Genomic DNA, 19,918 nt, shown 5'->3' with positions numbered 1-19,918 from the left:
TATGATTTTCCAGTTATAAGTACATATATGTATTTTGACTCTGTGCACATAAAACTGGGATATCAATAACACTGCAATTACAGTTTTAGTCAGATTACGAATATAAACATGATAAATTCTAGACAAAGAAATCTACTATCGTGTTGATAAGCTTAAGTGAGCAATAAATATAAAAATATCAAAATAAACAAAGATTTGTGTTAAATGCATAACAGCCCTATCACCCGCACGTACTGTTACCTCACTAGAAATGCAATTAGGAGCGGTCGTTGACAATTGTTACACCTTTTTTTTGAACATTGCGTAAATTTCTATGGGAATTATAGAAACAAATGAATTATATGAAATTTTCGTGTCACAAGAGAAAGTTTCTACTGCAACTTGTAATTCATATTAGAAAACGCAGTGCAAACATTGATCATATACATAATGACTATATGAAATTTCGACTTGTCATCATGAGTCTATGCAATTGCGTCTATTACGTTGACTTAGCGATTGATAATGTACACTAGTTACATAATGTCTATTAAAATTCACTCTCAATTACACTCGTAACAAATGACACAGCATCAGTTTAAAAATACCAACGAATAGAAACCCATCTCTCACCTGATTCTGTACGATAGAGCATAGTAGTTGTCTTCTCAGTTCGACAGGATTACTCTCTTGGAGAATCGCCGTGAACTTCTTTTTGTCCGTGTTAGAGACTCTAGGAGGTCTATGTGGAGTCTCTAACGTAGTGTCGAGTCTTCCTAACGGTGTGCTGAGTGCCGGAGGAGGACTGGTCGCCGCTAATGCTTCGAGCTGAGCGGCGCGAGCCAACAGTGCATCTCTCTCACTCCTGAGTCTCACAACATCAGCATCCGCACATCCATGTGACAAGTGACGGGCAAACGACTCTTCCGCCGTATCCGACTGTCTCTCATCGAGTTCCCCTCTAAGTAATTCCGCCTCATCTCGCAGCCGGGATCCCTTGCGTTGGATGACGTCAAGCAGCGCCCATAATTCGTCTTCGACGGGGCGAGAACGCGATGCGGATGGCGCTGAAGCTGACGAATGGGCGTCTTTGCTACAAGAGGTCTCGGTGCTGAAGCCGGAATCCTGCACGGACGGTTGGGGTTTGGCGCGGGTTGAATCGCTGCTGCCAGCCGCAAGTTTGCGTCGTACGCGGACGCCAGGCTCCCAATCTCGCCGGGTGCCACTGGCCGGCGTAGAAGGCGCCATTTTCGAGCGTAAGTTGGGAAACGTCTCGATGACGAGGTCGCGGAATTCAAGTAGAGCGCCGACCTCATTCTGGAGTTCCTGAAAATTTTAAGTTAAACATCTAAATAATGGCCCAATATATATATATGTATGTATGTATATAGTATGCAGTATAAACGTCGATGGAAATATGTTGCTTTACTATGCATAGAAAGATTGCGTCCGTGCATACGTAATACAATTTCTAGAAATGTATGTACAATAGGACAACATGACACTGAATACAGTGATGTTGATGTCAAGATTAGATTGCAATATCTGATAACATTATGGTCACAATAAACCGGAGTCTTTTATGCCTTGAACTACGTCTTTAGATTTGTCGTATACCAACATGTTTAATATCGGAGTGTCAAACAGTCGGGCACTACCACCTAGTATATAGATCGTAAGCATCTCAGTTATTTTAAACTACTAAAACCAATGATGCTACAACCACTTTTAGGTTCTCATTCTGGATTTCCTTATCTCTTTCGTGATCATTTGTAATCTAGTAAGCAAGTAGTACTCTGCCTGACATATGCTGTCGACTTTTTGGATCGAAGTTACCGACGTTTTCCTTCACCCTAGCGAGTTTTAAATGTGCCATAGATAGACAGTCCATTTGAGCACAGCTGGGACCAACAACCTCAGGGATGAGGGATGATTAATCCACTGCTTATCATGATCTTTTTCCTACAGCTTTATTAATATGAAGTGTAATATGGACCAACCTGTAGTGCGACCAGAGATTTAACTTGCTCCGAGATGAGGTAGTGGAAGGGTCCAGGCGGTGAGCGCAACTGCATGCACTCCATGCCCGAGCCGCCAGACCCGCCGCTTGCGCTGTCCGCACCGCCCGTCTGAAATACAATATGTAACAATTAATTACAGGGAACAAACAGTTATTCTTATATATAACGTACTGGTACTTGAAAGCCCACACTAGGTAAAAAGCTTAGAGTAAGATACCGAGTCCATAATGTCGTAAACATATTGGATTTTGACATACGGAATACAACTTTTTGACAACGGATACTTAGCTATTAGTCTCCGTTACTGTCCTAATAGTGTAAAATCATCCTAACTTAAAATTTGATGATTTTTTAAATCTATTTTTAATAGTTTATATTTTTTTTCAAAAAGTGATTAAATACGTTGTAACAAGCTCATGAATGCTTAGCTGATTTTGCCATAGAGAACGAATGAAAGCATGAGAACCGATCAACAAGTATACCACAAGGCAACCGTGGATGGTGAAGCAGAGTTTGGAAGGACCAGCGGGGATGCAGGTGTCCATGCGTTCCAAACAAGGGATAGCAATCCAACCCTGCAAGTACTGGACCCGATCTAACATAAAAAGCAGATGGCCCGGTCCATGAAGGATACTTGCTGTGTCAAGTATCATCACAAACAAACAATGGGCGTGGAGAGGCAGACACAACCGCCGCAACGCATGTCGTGGAATAACGCTTTGCTGTTACCGCATCCCGTCTCAGGCGATTGTTTGATTGAGTGGCGCCCGGGTTTTAGTGGGTATGCTGAATCACGAATCCCACATAACCCTCCCGTTAAGCAGTTGCGCCGTATGCGCAATTAATTTTCCCAAATAAAAAATGATATCTGGACCAAATCCACGACACATTAGAGTAAAGATATAAAAACAATAATAATAAACCCCGCAATTTGTCTCACTATAATGATTCATTATTTTCTATAAAAACTTCTGTCTTTTATTTCAGAGTATAAAATTACCAGTACAAAAGGATTGACTTGGGAAAACCAAACACCGGGCCAAGCTATAAAATTTACTTTATGCGTCACTCAGTGATCAATAAGTTTCTTTTTAAAATTAATATAGAAGATATTTTCAAATTCTTTGAAAAAGTTAAAATAATATATATGTGTGTGTGTGTGTGTGTGTATATCGAATCGAACTCTTGGTGGGGATCTTCCCTGAGAGATACGAACTCAAACTATTCAAAGTTACAATGTACTCCTCCCTCAAAGACTGGCGACGAAACCACTAATTAAACAAAAGCGCGTAGAATGTTTAATTAACTCCATAAAATAATAAGTTCATAGTTTGATTCTTTTAACATCCATTTCATAGAATGTGTCATTCTTATAAAACTCACTTTTTCAATTTATATGTTTTCGTGCTCCCCTACTGCTTTCAAATGCCTTTTAAATATTTGTTGTAATTGTTTCATCTTGTAAGTACTCTAAGCTTGCTGAATACTAATTTTCGTGCCTATTGTTGTTTGTCCCTTTATTTTAGCTGTGTTATTATTTAAATAGTCTTATCTGTCAAACAATTCAAGGACACTTCTATAATCATATTTTTTTTGTTTTATATTGTATTTATGGAGTCTGTCACGTTTCTTTATTCATAAATAAATTTCGAACACTGTTCATAAGACTACAATGGTATAAATGAATTTAGTAGTAGACATGACTAACACAATACAATTTGAATAGGAATAACATTAACGGTTGTGACGTCACTATTTCCATAGCAATTTAACTGACATCCCACAAAATACTTGTATCGATCAATCCTTCAATTATCTGTCACCGAGTGACCATAGATAAAAAATACCTAAGAGATAATTCAAGAGAATTGTAAAAACCGTAAGAAAACAATGTATTCCAAATTCAAAAGTAAATTTTAATAATCGATTCTATTGGGAACAAATGTATTCCAAATTCAAAATTGAATAACTTCACTGCACGTTAAACTGACCGCGTTTCTTATTACCGTAAATTGACTCCTATTTTTCAATTGAAATCGTTTAAACGATTGATGAAACAAGTCGTGATTCGATTGACGGTTGTGTTTTCAATTGTAATTGCTGTTGAACGTCGATTTAGCTCGTAGTTAAGTACGAGAGCAGCACAAATTAGCAGTGTGAGTGGAAATCATTAACGTGGTAACCATTTTGAAAAGGCACTTACTTGCGAATCGTGTAGACGTGACTTAACTAATTTTAAATGACTTTACCGAACAACAACATTGGATGTAGATTAATCATTATTTTAGGGTACTCCAAAAAAGGTGAATAGAATAAACAGAACCGTCAGAAAGAAAGTCAGGGGCTAAGCTAGAGGACCCCTGAAGGGGTTAAGAGCAACGGTAGTTAAGGAACCTAGGATATTAGGATAGCAAAAAAAAATGTTTTTTATATTTGTAAACATTCGAAACTAAACGGGCTTTCGTTATTAATAATACCAATATCTATTTTATTAACTATAATTTAACAATTGTTTATTCTCTATGGGTATTGCGCAATTATTAATGACTCGGTAAGCTATGCGAGGGGGCTGTCACTATTAAAATATGTATTGAAAGCTTCTAGTCTAGCTAAATCCATACGATTATGTTAATTCTAAATTGCCGTTTCGCTTTCAATTCTAAATCACTCTGTTATTAGCTACAATCATTTATGAAGTAATCATACGAAATATCTAACTTGCTGATTATGTTTAATAGCTGATTTACTTAAAAACTTATTTTTGTAATCAACAGGATACATTAGTGTTAATTGACTTAAGAAATGACTTTTGCGTTTCTGCCAACAAAATAATTGTTTCTCTAATTCACTAAGTGACTGAAATATATATTACATTCAACTGTCAGCTACGTTAAATTGTATGGTTTTGTAATGCTAAAGAAAAATCCGTTAATACTATTATTAAGAACTAGCGACCCGCCCTAGCTTAGCTTGTCTTGGACGTTACCCGTAAACCTTAAAAACTTACGTTTATATATCTAAACCTTTCTTAGGAATCATTCTCTAGTGCATAAGTTTTTTCACTTATATATATTAACAATTATATATTTCTTATTGTAAAGGCAGCGTGCGTAAGAAGCGTTTTCATTCTACCATTTATTCTCCGAGTTACTTTTCAAATTCGACTTACCAAAAATGATTCTAATTTATTTTAATTTTTCGGGTATTTGGCAGATACCAAGTTATTTATTTATTATAGCTTTCTATTCTTTAAATAATTTTAAATATTAATTAAGAAGATCCAGAGATTACACTTCACAACCTCACAAACTTTATCTCCGTATGATATTAGTGTAGATTTTAATTAATTAATCCAGTAATACCCGTAATAAATAGACCACACTATACTGGGAGACACCCCATGTCGAAAACTACCGATCCTAAGTCGACTGACTATTTACTTATTAAATCATGCATATAAGTTTTAAATACCGAGAAAATTATGTAACTATCTCAAAGAAATAATTGTAATACACTCACGATAATGTATAGAACATACATATACATACATCATTGTCATATATTTTCCAAAATCAAAATTCCAAGAACATATTAAATGATATTCATCATTTTGGGCTATTTTTTGAAAGTACCCCCAAGTTACCCCGTAAAAATTAACTAACATAAATGATTTACGTTTAATACATTTATTTCTCTTTGACGAGACCAATAAATATAATTATAAAATGATTGATCTTGCCTGACTTAATTGGACGCATTAAATGTGGATTATATTAAGAAGCTACGTACGAAGTTAATATGAGAGGCTGTAGATGGAAAACCACAGCTAATAATGATTAATTGCATATGCTGAAATACGAATTTCATTGTTATCATTGATAGTCAAAACAAAATGTCGCAGGTATCAAGTGCTGATAACAACCTTGTCACATCTGATAATAGGCTTTGTTTTCGAGTGTTTTTATATTTTTGGTTGTGAAATAATGTGATAAAAGCCCAACCCAAATACACTCAAAGCGACAAAAATAATATATGGATATTTGTCACGATAAACTCAAAAATACTGAAGAAAGAAAATATTTAATTGTATAAGCTAAAGATTATCCCAAATTAAATAATTGTTTTAAAGAATTCCAAAATATGAAAAGAAATATTGTTAAGCTGTAGAAGTAATAAAGGTTATATATAGACTATATTGATTTATCTTTATGATTTAATATTAATTATTCCAAATATATACGTAATAGATTACGAATGAATCTTATACTTATCCATCGAAATATATTATATTAAAATATAAAACAATATTCTATCGTGTATTCACACAATACCACGCTAACCCGTTTCGGTAAGTCACTTTTCCCTATGACGTCACAAAACCACAACAAAACGCATATGGTATGTGGTGTCTCCTTCGAAGCTCAAAAATCAAGATTAAGAAAAATATTATCTTCAATTGTAAAAGACACATTATTGATTTGTAAGTTTTACCGTATCTAACAATTCAATAGTCTTTGTTGAATTTAAACCGAATTAACGGAAGTCAATCGATATCGATGTAGGCGATAGATGGAAGATCCAAGCAAATACTAAAATGAAATATTAGTAGAACGCTTGACGTCTTCAATGAATATTTGGAAATCGTACGAAAACAACTTGGTGCTGCTTCGAAAACTCTTTTTTATATATTTGATTATTTAAAAATTATAATATAGCCTAATTAATGTAAACTTATATTGGTCTAATAGTAAAATCGTTTCAGACATAAAATCTTCATGATACTAGTAGGTACTAATAATAGGGAAAACATTATTCTAATGTTTGTAATGCATACATTTCCTTACTACAATGTTAAACTCTCTAATGTAATAGTTACACACTCTGCGGTAACACATAAAGGCCCACAATCACATAACAAAACGGAACTACCGTCAATTGTTTTTCACTGAGACGCAACACGTAAACGCACGTAGAAATTCCAAATGGCTAATGATACTTTCGTAATGTCCATTTAGATATGCTTCGTGAACGACATTGATGGTAAATAGCATTCTAGAATATGCATTGAACATCTGTTGTAATGTGTTCGAATTTTAAATATAGAAACTAGAAAATAACTGCTTTCAAACCTTAAAAATTACGGCTCATATTAATATACAAATCTGACGTCATGGAATATTTCAAATGTCTATCAGAAATCCAAAGGGAAGTTAAAATACTAACTAAATGATTAACTACGTAGCAGGGTGCACCATTATATAGATGTGTCGTTATAAATACCTAATACACCATAGGAGACAATTAAATAACGACTATGGAGTACTTACGTAAGAAAGTAAATTTTTATAAAAATATTATTTTGATGAATATAATGGAATTTGGCAGTATGAGTAATTGATAAGAACATACTTATATGAACGGAAACAAAGATCTTTATTTTATCAATATTATAAGGACATGTGTCATCTCAATATACGTGATAACATCAATGACACAAATACATAGATAAGTGCGAAAAGACGCAAAAGGAAAGGTATTGGGTATTGAGAACGAGGCTCCATTCAAGAAGCTTTGACGTAGTCATAAGCGATAGTGGCGATTTGACCGGAACTAAAACTATGGAGGAATAATGAAAATCTAATCATTCATTTTGTTTCTCAATAGTAAATACTATATTGTATTGTAAAAATGAACATTTGCATCGCAAATGTCGCACTTATTAAAATTTACTGTTTAAAATAACTGGCAACATCGCAATGAAGTTTATACTCTTTATTTCTGATTCCAGTATTTCTAAATTTTATAAGATTTTAGGAAATATTGGTTTGTAAATATTGTATTCAGTAAAATAATGTGGGATTTTAAATCTCTGATATTTGCCTTTTCGTAGACCAATGCAGTATCTTTAGCTGTTTAGATCTATACCTTATTACACAATTTTTGCGTTTGCATTTGTTTATGCCATAATACATTTACGTAGCGTTAGCCTATCCGATCATTTTTCATCACTCACAGCTGTACATTAATAGATGCATATTTCTATGTATGCATTTAATACTCGCTCATAGTTAAGGGAAACATCACGAGGAAGCCGGCATGCCTCAGACCCAAAAATCTGTCAGGTACAGAAGACTGATCACTTACCTATATGATTGTTAAATTGTGGCGTCACTTGCTTTTATACATAAAGAGATTTTCTTTTCGCTATACGCCGTTATCAAGGTTCCGACCTAAGTCTCGTATTGACTATTGAATGACATTGGTAAGACGATACGAGGTGTATAGTGTTGGGTGTCAAAGGGTTGATACTTAAGTACGCGAAATCTATGATAATTTAAATTTTTCCAGACATATATCTTTGATACTTCCGCAATTACTAGCATATATTTATCTTCCGCTTATTATCCTAGTTCATAAGGTCCAAGGATCATTGGCGAGTTGAGGAATTTCATTCAATCAACAAATATATCAATTTGGCACGTGAATGATAATTTATATTCATTTTTGTTAGGACATGCTATATTGATAATAAATGTTGTTTATGTTATGAAAGTAAGTAAGGTTTTAAACAACACTCCCTTAGGCTACCCGACTGAGATCAAGAGTAACTTAGTTAACTTTACTATTGACTTTCCCCTACTATGACAGAATGTTGTCATAGTAGGGGAAAAACCAAAACTATTTTTTTACATACATTAATCTCAAGCCTGTCTATAATCACGACTTCTAGTACATTAAAAAATAAACCTTAACACATGGACATAAAGCTTAGTTTCAAATACATTCGCCATGTTATTGCAATCCGCTAAGAAGGATATTCGTGACGCAAATCAAAATTACTACAATCATTATAACACTTGCGACTCGTACGCGTCCACGCACAACTGAAATTACCGTATCATTAAATGAACATAAACATTTAATATTACGAATAGGCACAAGGATAAACCAATTATACGCAGACAATAAGGCGGAACATTACAAAATATCCTCTGACTAATGGTGCTTAATCTATGGACAAAAAAGCCCAATATTGTAGACATGATCCATCTTCTAAAATAATTTAAATTGAGGTAGAATTTATTCCCTATTACTTACGTATATATTTAAAAAGTTAATTCATAAGATACAGAAATACCTATTAGATTCGTCTCTAATCAGTCTATTCATATATATTTATAGTATTTAATTGTTTTTACATTGAATATTATCACATATAGTTTTTAAAATATTACATAGCGGAGTAAGAATTTTGAATATTAAATTTGGCTTAAAATGCTTTAAGAGGTTGGAAGTAATAAAATGTTAATAAAAATAATATTTTCGTTAATTTGGAGTAAATTTCACTGAAATGTAAGTCTAAATTAACTCGCAAGAATCAAAAGAAATTAGAAAGCGCTGCGAAAATTAAATTCTAATTAGAAATGAAAGAGATTCACACATTCGCTTATAAATAAGACCAATCTCAAACAATATTTTGTTTATTTAAAAATCAGAGTTTTGTCTTGTGTATTTATCTTGTGTAACAAAACATAATATTTTATACTTATCAACGAAATGAATTACTGACCTCTGCGACGGAGGTTTTTTTAAATCTAATTTAATAGCCTCTTTTTTCGTAGATTGTTCTTTTGATTCACTTTTGCGTGTTCGTTTGCCAGGTGGCAAAGGCCTCCTCCAATCTTCTCCATTCTGGCCTTTCTATGGGCATTCTACCCCATGTTGTTCCCGTGACTTTTCTAATGTCGTCGTCCCATCTTTTTTGTGGGCTACCTCTCTTTCTCTTTTCATCACTTGGCTCCATTGTGTGCGACAGAGGTATACTATTGTTAACATAAATACAATATACACACTAGGTAAAGCTAGTAAAGCTGTCTCTAGACCGTGAGACACGCTTGGCAATGGCGCAATTATCACCCAATGTCGATCAAGCGGCGGTTTACAGCTCCCCCATAGGCAAAACGTTAGAGAATTAGCTATTACAGTAAAAAAATAAGAAGTACTTAAACGTCAAGTACTGTCACTACAACATTCAGTTATCTGTCATTTGCGTTATAGATAATAAATAAAAAACGACAGCAGCCATATTATAACAGTTACACAGTTACATACGTACGTATTGTGGATAAATAAAGCGGTAGTATAATTTAAGATTTGCTAATAACTAATGAAAAATGTGTGTTAAATGTTTAAGTTTTTTTATCTCTTTATTGTGATATATAATATTATTTTATAAAATAAAGAAAAAAAAGTAATCACGGATTTGTGGAAATATATTAAATAACTCAAATTCATTGTTTCGTGTTCTGTGAATGCCCAAAGTTATTGCGACTGGCCACTTCAATTAGAGAAAAACCATAGGCGCTAATTGCCAGATACAACTCTCTTTGATTGCGAAACGTTTACAAACTGGTCCTTGACCTCATCTGACCCTGAAACTTTCGCCAATATATTTGCGGATGGTGGATTTGCGACACTCCGGCGCCTATTATAGTGAAAGTATATTGAGGATATCCCAAAGAGTTAAATTTCTTGACGGCAGAAGAACGACAATTTTTACCGGAAGAAGGAAATTTTCAAAAGTGCTCAATATTACTGGCCATTTACTACAAAAGAAGAAATTGAAAAGCGTTCTTCTTTCATTAGCTGTTAAAGTTTAGTAGGTATCTCGTAGATGCAATTACGGGTGAATTATGGATACATCTTCACTTGGAATGGGTTAATCTTAAAAAAAAAAACACCTAACTAACTGATATTACGGCCTTTAAGTTCATTGTTAGCTTTTGAATTTCGCCTTAAGAGTCTATTCGATTTATCTAACATGGTACACAAGTTATTACTAAATTTGTGAATACCTACTTTGTCTTTTATGAGCAGTAAGACCTGCCGATTAATACACAAATATCTTAAAACTATACTCAATTTAGCTAGATTAATTCAACTCTCTAATTTATACTACTGTTAGGTAATACTTGTCAACGTTATCATTTAGTTTATCATGGATCATTACTATTTCGTTTATTTATTAATTTCGTAATCCTAAAGCTAACATAAATTATATATAACAAAAAGCAATCATACTAAAGATATAGCTAGAGACAGAATACATACATACATAATATAAACGAAAAGGTTCAAACATTTATAAAAAGATTTTTTATAAAATTCATCTAACTAAGTAATACCTATATACAAGAGAGTGTATGTGGGGTGTGCTCATCATGCAGGAGATTTACCGCTATGTATATTCTTGATAATCCTTTAAAGTAAAACCATCATGTTTCATAGGATCTAAGAAAAGAATTCGCAAAACCCAAGAAATATCCTATATCTGACTCTGAGAGATCTTGCTGTTTTATCGATGACACAAGCTTATTGATAACGATATCACCCGTATGGAAATAAGGGTTAGAAATAGGTCAACGGACGTATTTTTAAGTGTTCCCAAACAATGACACTGCGCTATGAGTAACGATGTTAAATAATAAAGAATAGCTCTCCTTGAACCTATCCTTATTTAGATCTCCTGCTTATAAGTTGTCGACAATGAGTGTTTTTATCAAGATTTTAATGCAATTTTGAGAACGTAGGTTTGATATATTATAACTCTTTGATTCGGCAAAGTCAGGAACATTGTAGTTCTACGTCCTATTTTTCGGAAAGCAATAATTGGTACAGTAGACCTATCAACTACTTCCTAATGAAGCTTAGAGAACAACAAAGAGGTATACATTTCGCTCGGTGTAGGCGAGTTAAGTTACTTCTGTAGATTTTTTCGTACACATTGAAATATGAGTCATACACGTCGTAACCAACAAAAAAATTAGGAAACGTAGTAATTACATTCGACCGTGTACTCACAAAAAAGTATCACAAAAAGTGCTATATAATCTTGTGATAAAATTACATACATCAATCTTTGTATATTTGCTAAATTTATTTGTATCTACGACCTTTTTTCTTACTTAACATATTCTACGTGTTCCAATTTTTAGTAACGTTATGAACTAAATTAATAATGTAAAATATACTATAAATGATTGCCGCTGTTATTTAATGCCCGAACCCAATTATTAATCCACAGTCTCGGATTGAAAACAATCTGAGATCAAACTGTGACAGTCGATCGATCTCCTATCTGCATCCCAATAACCTACTACTACTAAGACAACTACTTCGCTTTTTACACTTCTATCATATTTGATAATCAATATGTAGCAAATAAAGTTAATAAAACCGTACAAATAATATTGAAATATATACTGACGGACTCATAAACTGCCTCAAACTTCAGGATCACTTTGAAATGGTTTTTTTAATAAGTATGCAAACTTTTTAGATTAAATTATATAAATATGGAGAGACTGGCCCTTAATCATAAAAAAAAATTAGAACTGCAGTAAAACAAATAATAAATGATTTGCGTGTTTTTTTTTAAATTGATTCTTATTGATTTTTTATTCTTTTGACAAAGCAGGCAGAATTGTTGGATTAGCTTTTTAACTCATCGAGAGTTTCTTAACCATAATATGGATACTTCGTCCGAACAAGCTGCTCAAATTGTAGCATTGGTGCGGGAGGGCTTGGATCAAAGAACGATTGGTAGAAATTTAAAAAGTCTACGGTTTCCAGAATATACAGAAGGTTTGTGGAGACAGGTTCTTACAAAAGGAGACGTGGTACAGGCAGAACTCGAGCAACCATCGGTCTTAATGACCGAACACAATTTATGTTACATCAAATACGTTTTATAACGCGACTATCATAATAACGACAATGAAATTACCGTTGCAAAGGTACATTTACCGCTACTACCTGGATACTAAAGAAATTATTGAATTAATGTTTTCAGAGGCTTACGTCAGTCATTTAATATTATTAAACTTAAAATTTCCTGTGTTATGTCGTTGGGTTGTCTCTAGTGTTTTCCGAAACTAAAAATTACATTTTGTAAATCATTGTTATTCTGTAGATAATAATTCAAGTATGGTCAAACTTATTACGTATGATTAATTAGTGGCTTTTGTTCTCTGCCAAAGGACAAAGGATCTGAAGACGTGGCGTCAGACGTCTGGTGCTCAAGACAGAACGAGTGAGAATTAATATAGATGCCCACTGCAGGACTTTATTAAACTCTTGCGATAACTACATTACTCTATTCCGAGCAGTCATTGATAAATCAAATAAGCAATACATCGATTATTAAAATCATTCTAATCCATAATACTCCAAACAATTTGTATAACTCTATATAAACCTGTATAACTCTATGAATTTAGAATCAATATAACATATTTTCTGTAGACGTTCATAAGCGTACTTGATTACCCATATGAATAAAGTTATCTTGAGTTTAATAAAAAAAAAACAAATACAAAAGAATTAATAAATGTCGTAACAAATGAATGGTAAGAAAAAACATTGTTTTTCTCTTTAATGACTCGAATAAATCTTAAATACCACGAGTTTATTCACGTCTATCGATAATTTCACAAGCACATCATTTATATGCGCATAAGTTGATCTTTAGAGGATTCTCGTAGTCAGTACGGTAAACAATGTTACTATAGTGTTATAGATTGAATACTCATATTCCGATTTAGTCACTGGTTAGATGAGGTTTTAGTCTCAAACTTATAAATTACTTTTATATAGTTTTAACTAATGTCATATACATATTTCGTAATCATTTGTTTTTTCTAATAGGAAACTAGAGCATCAGCCTTCTGTGCTTACGACATTGACTTTTGGGTCGAAGGCTTACTACTACACGATGTTTTTTTTCACCGTACGACGAACCGTAAACCTACGACCTTAGTAAAGAAGGTCGCAAGTGTAACCACTAGGCGACTACTGCTCTAAACTGCTTTAAGTTTAATATTATTGTTACAAAACACACGTTTTTTATGAATAAATTCGAAATTTGGATTATAAAATCAGAATTATTTCAATTCCCAACGCGTTGCTTGCCTTGTTGCCTAAAAAAATTAATATCAAGGAACACTTAATTCTTTTACTATAATAAAGAAATACCATAAAATATCGGTTCAATGAAACCTGGGAACACACATCATAATCAATTTAATATGTAATTATTATTATGGTCTGTATATCGGGTATTATCGTTTTTTCAAATTATTTCTGACATATACAAACAACCTTCATTTTTAAAATTTTATAATAATTTAAAAAAAGGCCTTTAGAAACCAGCTAAGAAAACTAGAGCCCGAAGAAAGAAAACAAGTTTTCAATAGTTTTTACGCGTATATAGACAGGTGACTCTGTGACGCTTTTACACAAATAGAACATAAGTTATAGAGAAACCGTCACTTGGAAATCTTGTTTGACAAGAATTTCAAATAAATTAGTGAAAGCATTTCTATTCTGCGTGACAAGTCTACGCAAAAACCGGAATATATTTTTAAAATCCGAACCATGGCATCGTTAACTACAGATGAAGGTATTAAAAAAAAACTTATGTATCGTTTAAAGTGTATTCAAATATTTAATATCTATATATCAATTTTTATTTCTTTTTAATTATCAAACCTAAGTGTTCTATGTATCTGATAATATCCCCAAATTTAATTTCCAAAATTTCCTCCTCAACAAGAAAGTTAGTTTATCTTATATATAAATAATAATAATTTATATCTGTGCTCTTATCAAACCTTATAAGTAATCATTTCTACTGCGTTCAATGAAGCGTATCGCGCTTTCACTATCATGAACCAAAATAGCAAGAAATAACGTCGACGACAGTACGATTTGTTTTTGTTTAGAAATATAACAGAATGACAAGTTTCGTATCGTATAGTATTAATATATAACGAAAATGAAATTATTCATCTGCTAATAGTACACCACTTGCTTCTAGGTATTTGTTATGCTAAATAAACGCGGGTAATAACAACGAAACGTAAAAAGGCATAACATAGTTAGTGACACACCATATAAAAAAATATCAAATCGATCAAATTCGATCGATCGAAAATTCTTATAAAAATGTATAACCGGTACCAATGTTTCAAGAAATGTATTTAAGAACAAAAAATGTCTGCCCCAATACGAATACGAGTTCCTTTTCTTATACAGTGGGAAACGGGCAGGAGGCTCATCTGATGTTAAGTGATACCGCCCATGGACAATCTCGATCCTAGAGGGCTCGCGAGTGCCTTACCGGCCTTTTAAGAATTGTTACGCTCTTTTCTTGAAGGACCCTAAGTCGAATTGGTTCGGAAATACTTCAGTGGGCAGCTGGTTCCACAAAGTGATGGTGCGCGGCAAAAACTACCTACTCTGTGGTTATACACTGTACAAAATCCTTTTATCAACACAGGCATGATAAAATCATAAGCGGATCAGACAGACCTTGCCTTGCTTAACGGAGCGTTCATCTTCAGAGGGTTCAAATAAAACATAATCACTCACACAATGCATTATAAAAATTAGCGATCCGAAAGAAATATTTGAGCACTTTTGATTTTCATGTTTAACATCGATGTATTTCAAATTGCCATGAAGCTGAACCAAGCTACGCTTATCTAATTGCACGTTATTGTATAAAAAACTAATTGTACGGACACAAGCAACCATGCGAAGTGACTGTTCCGTTACGGGCAGGTGTTTAACTTGAAGCTATAATTTATCTCGCTAACAAAGGTGTTTTAAAGGATATTGACAGATGTTGTGCTATTTTAAGCTTAAGACACACGATATACTAAGGAACTAACGAGTTCAAAATATATTTATATATGTTTAACTTTTTTTGTTAATCCTTGGACAAAAATACCATAATTATTTCATGGGAACCTGTGCAATTTAACTTGTCTTAGTTATGTGACAATAGAGCGACGTTTTCACACTAAATAATTAGTAATTTTATTCAGTACGAGCCAATGTAAAATAAAAATACATATTAACCAATGAAAAAATCAGCAACAAATCCGTATGTAAAGAGCGGAAGGAGATGAATTAAACTACCTATTTGTAATAATTATGGAAATTTTATATGCAAGAATATTTTCTATTCCGTCGTCTATAATTAATTAATCACTACAATACTATACTTCCATTATTCCTATATAGGACGTTCACCTTGACAAGCTCCGTTGCTAATGCAGTGAACCTAGTTATAGTTACTATTAACTAGGTTTTACCTACTTAACCTACACGTGTTTCTTTAAAGCAATATTAAAATGACAGGCATATCTTATATCTTTGAACGAGCAATTCTTGTATATATATATACAAGAATTGCTCGTTTCAAATTCAAATTATATATATATATAATTTGAATCTCGGAATCGGCTCCATAGATTTTCATGAAATTTAGTATACGGCACGGTTTATGGGGGCGATAAATCGATCTAGCTAGACATTTCTAGAAAATGTCATTTTATTCGTGTTTTATCTACTTAAACATAAACTTACTTTTTTTTATTGGAAGAAAAATAATATAGTTGGCACTCATTACTTTTTTCTTTAAATAAACTTTAATTTTATAAGACACTAAGTAATAATGCAATGATACACCCAAATTTCAAACATCTTCAGAAATCATATACAAATACGGAGCCAAAGATGTGAAATCGTAAACCTCCTTAAAACATTGGAATAGTTACATCGAACTACTATAATTATTTATTTCGCACAATTAACTAGAAGCAATCGCTTTGTACATTACGAAATGTCTATATTTTGGTGGTTAAATAATTAAAATACGTGATCTTAAAACGTGCGGGCAATCACGTCTGTTGTGATACGCTAAATAATAACGGAGGTAGTTAATAACAACGAAAAGTGAAAACGCATAACATATAGGTTGGTGACTAGTGCTTTAATTCCAATTTTTTGTAATTTGTGTAGTATGTTTCAGTTTTAAATGTGATCAATTACTGAGAACCAAGACTCTTGAACGAATCGGAAGTATACAATTATGTTACCAGACGTACTTTTATTAGACGTATATAATATGAAGTTATAAACGAATCGTCGTCGAATATCGTTGGTTTAATAGAAGAAAGAAGCGGATAAGGCTCTGCTGTTACCGTATCCCGCATAAAGTGATTATTGGTGGCGCCTTGGGGTTTTAGTGGGTATGCACACTAGCAAGTCCCATATAACCCTTCCGCAGCAAGCAGTCGCGCCGCGAAAGGGTATGCGCAATGCATTTCGCCAAGTACAAAAAAAAAATAGAAGTAAGAAATCTTATAGGATACAATTGTTATATGTTATAAAAAATAAGATTTAAATTACTCATTGGTCCAAATAGCATCCATCAAAAGACATTTAATTGCTATATTAAATATAGCTATAATTAAATGCTAAAATAAACGCAAAATATGAATTTGGAAAATTGAATTAGGTTTCACAACAGCAAAAGGATCACATCTAGGGCCTCAATGTTTCACTCTCCTGATAAACCACTACGTGACCAATTGACGTATGTAGTAGCTATAAAATTCAGACTAGTATGAAGAAGGTAATGTACGTTAATATAATTTGTGAGGATTAAGTTGTATGCGCTCGTCATAATTGGATTAAGTACACAAGGCATGATGCACCCATACATACTACTTTAATATTGCAATTATTTAGTCGACATTTGTATTTTTTACAAAGTCATTGGATAATAATATTAGAGGTTTAGTAATTGAGTTAATTTGTAACACCATTTAACCTAAAAGGATTTTTATATTACCTACTGTATTAAAAAAGTCTATGAATAATTGTAATTATAGAACAGTAATAAAATTTAACAATAATAATTTATATTAGAAAAATGTTGCAACATTTCTAATGCTTTATCACCAGCGTAACCAAGTTGATAAATAAACAAATTTACTATTATTAAAATATGAAACTAGTATACAACATACAGTATTGTTCTAACTTGTATAAAATATACTTTAATTGTAGAGATTAGTGAACTCTAAATGTCTAAATAACGTGTTACCAAAAACAAGGAGTCAACTTGGGAACCCAACTTTTCTCTCATTAAAACAACACTATTATCGGCGCCCTTTTCTACGATAAACAAAGACAGCTGCACTATAGATTGAACTGCACAGCCTCACCTGCCACTCAAAAACTCCGAGTGTTTACATACAAAAGGCGGACCTTGGGGTAAAATTATATTTTTGTTTTACGTAATTATTGTATTTGTAACGGGAATCGTATTTATATAGTGACTTATTTACCGTAGATGCTATTTTTAATTATACATAAATTATTGTACTTCGTAATACAGTTAACTGTAAATGCAGGTGTAACCAACAAAACAAATATAGTATGCGGGTAGACAACATTGTGGAATCCTTAGATTACCTTGGCTTGAATACATACATATTCATAAAAATAGCATAAAAAGTTCCTTAATTAGATTAGGTAACACATGGCATTGGTCTACCGACCGTTACTTCGGGTTAGTCATGCACTTGGTTTAATTGGTTAAAACTGGCGGTCCTTGTAAGTTATGGGACTATACACACATACATTAAAACATGCAACACACAGCAGTAGACACGCACACACTGGTATTTTTTGGCTTACAATATTGCTTTCTATACTTAATCAGTATTACGATGCTATGACTCTTTGTTAGATTTCTATTTACCTATTACAATACTGTATTAGACACCAGTATTAATCGAGACCTGATACAACCTTAGATAAAAAACTAAAGCCTTCCGGTCGCGGTTGCATGAAAAAAAGGATATATTGCAATCAAGCTTTGTTGACATTTGTAAAGGTTACGAGTTGTTAGTTGTGACTTACATCCTTCCTGTATTGCCGCGTCTAAGGTTTTCCTTCGACCTTAAAACTCTTATAACCTTTAAAAATCGTTATTTATTCAATTGTAGTAACTAAATCTGAAAAGTAGGCAGCTATTTTAGAAACTAAAAAAAATAAGCCATGGATAACTAGATAAGACATAGAAACAAATATAAATGATTCACAACATTTTCATGTTAAAATATATCAGAACATATGAAATACTACCAAAGAAAATATGAATTTATCTTAATTTAATTATAAACAATAATAATTAACGTTTTTTATCATCGTCACGTATATTATAATAATCGTCGCAAAACGTAAGGAGTAACATTACGGTACCAACAAGAAACAAATTGATAAAGATCTAAAAACGAGACCCAATGAGTACCGTTCTATTAAAAACTAAATTATTTAGTATCTTGTGTCTATGAGGTTAAAATTTGTCTAATTTCACAACTAATCATCACCAAACATTTACCAGACAGACATAACTTTTGAACCCACATTAAATTAACGATGATCGATGGCTTACTCATGAGGCATATTTTGCAATTTCCTTTTGTATCGCAAAACGTAAGGAATGTTACCTTAAAGATTGCAAGTAAGGTAACGCATAAATTTAATCGCCGCCATTTGAGCAATCACATATTTTGTTAAATGCAACCTTAAATACTTTTAAATGTGATTGATCGTTAGGAGTACTGATGTGTTAATTACTATTACCAAATGGCTTTTCATTGTTAACACCGGTTTGCCTTGACTTTCAAAAGTAATCATTCAAAATTCAATAAATCATTTATTCATATAGGTAACATAATGTACACTTATGAACGTCAAACAAGAAATATACATTAAATGCTTCTAATTTTACATTTACTACCAGTTCTCAAATCAAGGGCGTGGAACGGAAGAGAAGAACTGGCAATAAACTCTCCGGCACTCTTTTTAATTGCCAAGTTTTTTCTTTTACACAACGTTTGTAAGGAGCTGCAACCATTACACAATATACGACCAGTCACCACAATTAGCACCCGTTCACGAGTATGACCCGGCCATCGGCCCTAATAATATCAAAGGATACAGAAAAACTTATTTTTTTCCCTCAACAATCTATATGATACTAACTCATATTAATA

The 19,918-nt window shown here is 32.9% G+C and overlaps 1 protein-coding gene across 5 annotated transcripts in view; it reads right to left on the bottom strand.

Annotated features, from left to right (window-relative positions):
- LOC110996742 overlaps window positions 1–19,918 on the bottom strand; it is a 72,048-nt gene that overhangs the window by 6,031 nt on the left and 46,099 nt on the right. For all 5 annotated transcript variants that reach the window (XR_002600299.2, XR_002600300.2, XM_022264563.2 and 2 more), the window contains exons 2-3: window positions 1,980–2,108; window positions 613–1,305 (exon numbers count right to left, since the gene is read on the bottom strand). Coding sequence is in view for 3 of the 5 variants with exons in the window: in XM_022264563.2 (XP_022120255.2) it covers window positions 613–1,305; window positions 1,980–2,108 (822 nt within the window). In the remaining 2 variants the exon portion in view is untranslated. The remainder of the gene's footprint in view (window positions 1–612; window positions 1,306–1,979; window positions 2,109–19,918) is intronic.

Source organism: Pieris rapae, chromosome 15, assembly GCF_905147795.1.
Source record: "Pieris rapae chromosome 15, ilPieRapa1.1, whole genome shotgun sequence".
Classification (NCBI taxonomy): Eukaryota; Metazoa; Arthropoda; class Insecta; order Lepidoptera; family Pieridae; genus Pieris; species Pieris rapae.
This window is presented reverse-complemented; position numbering and strand designations above follow the sequence as displayed.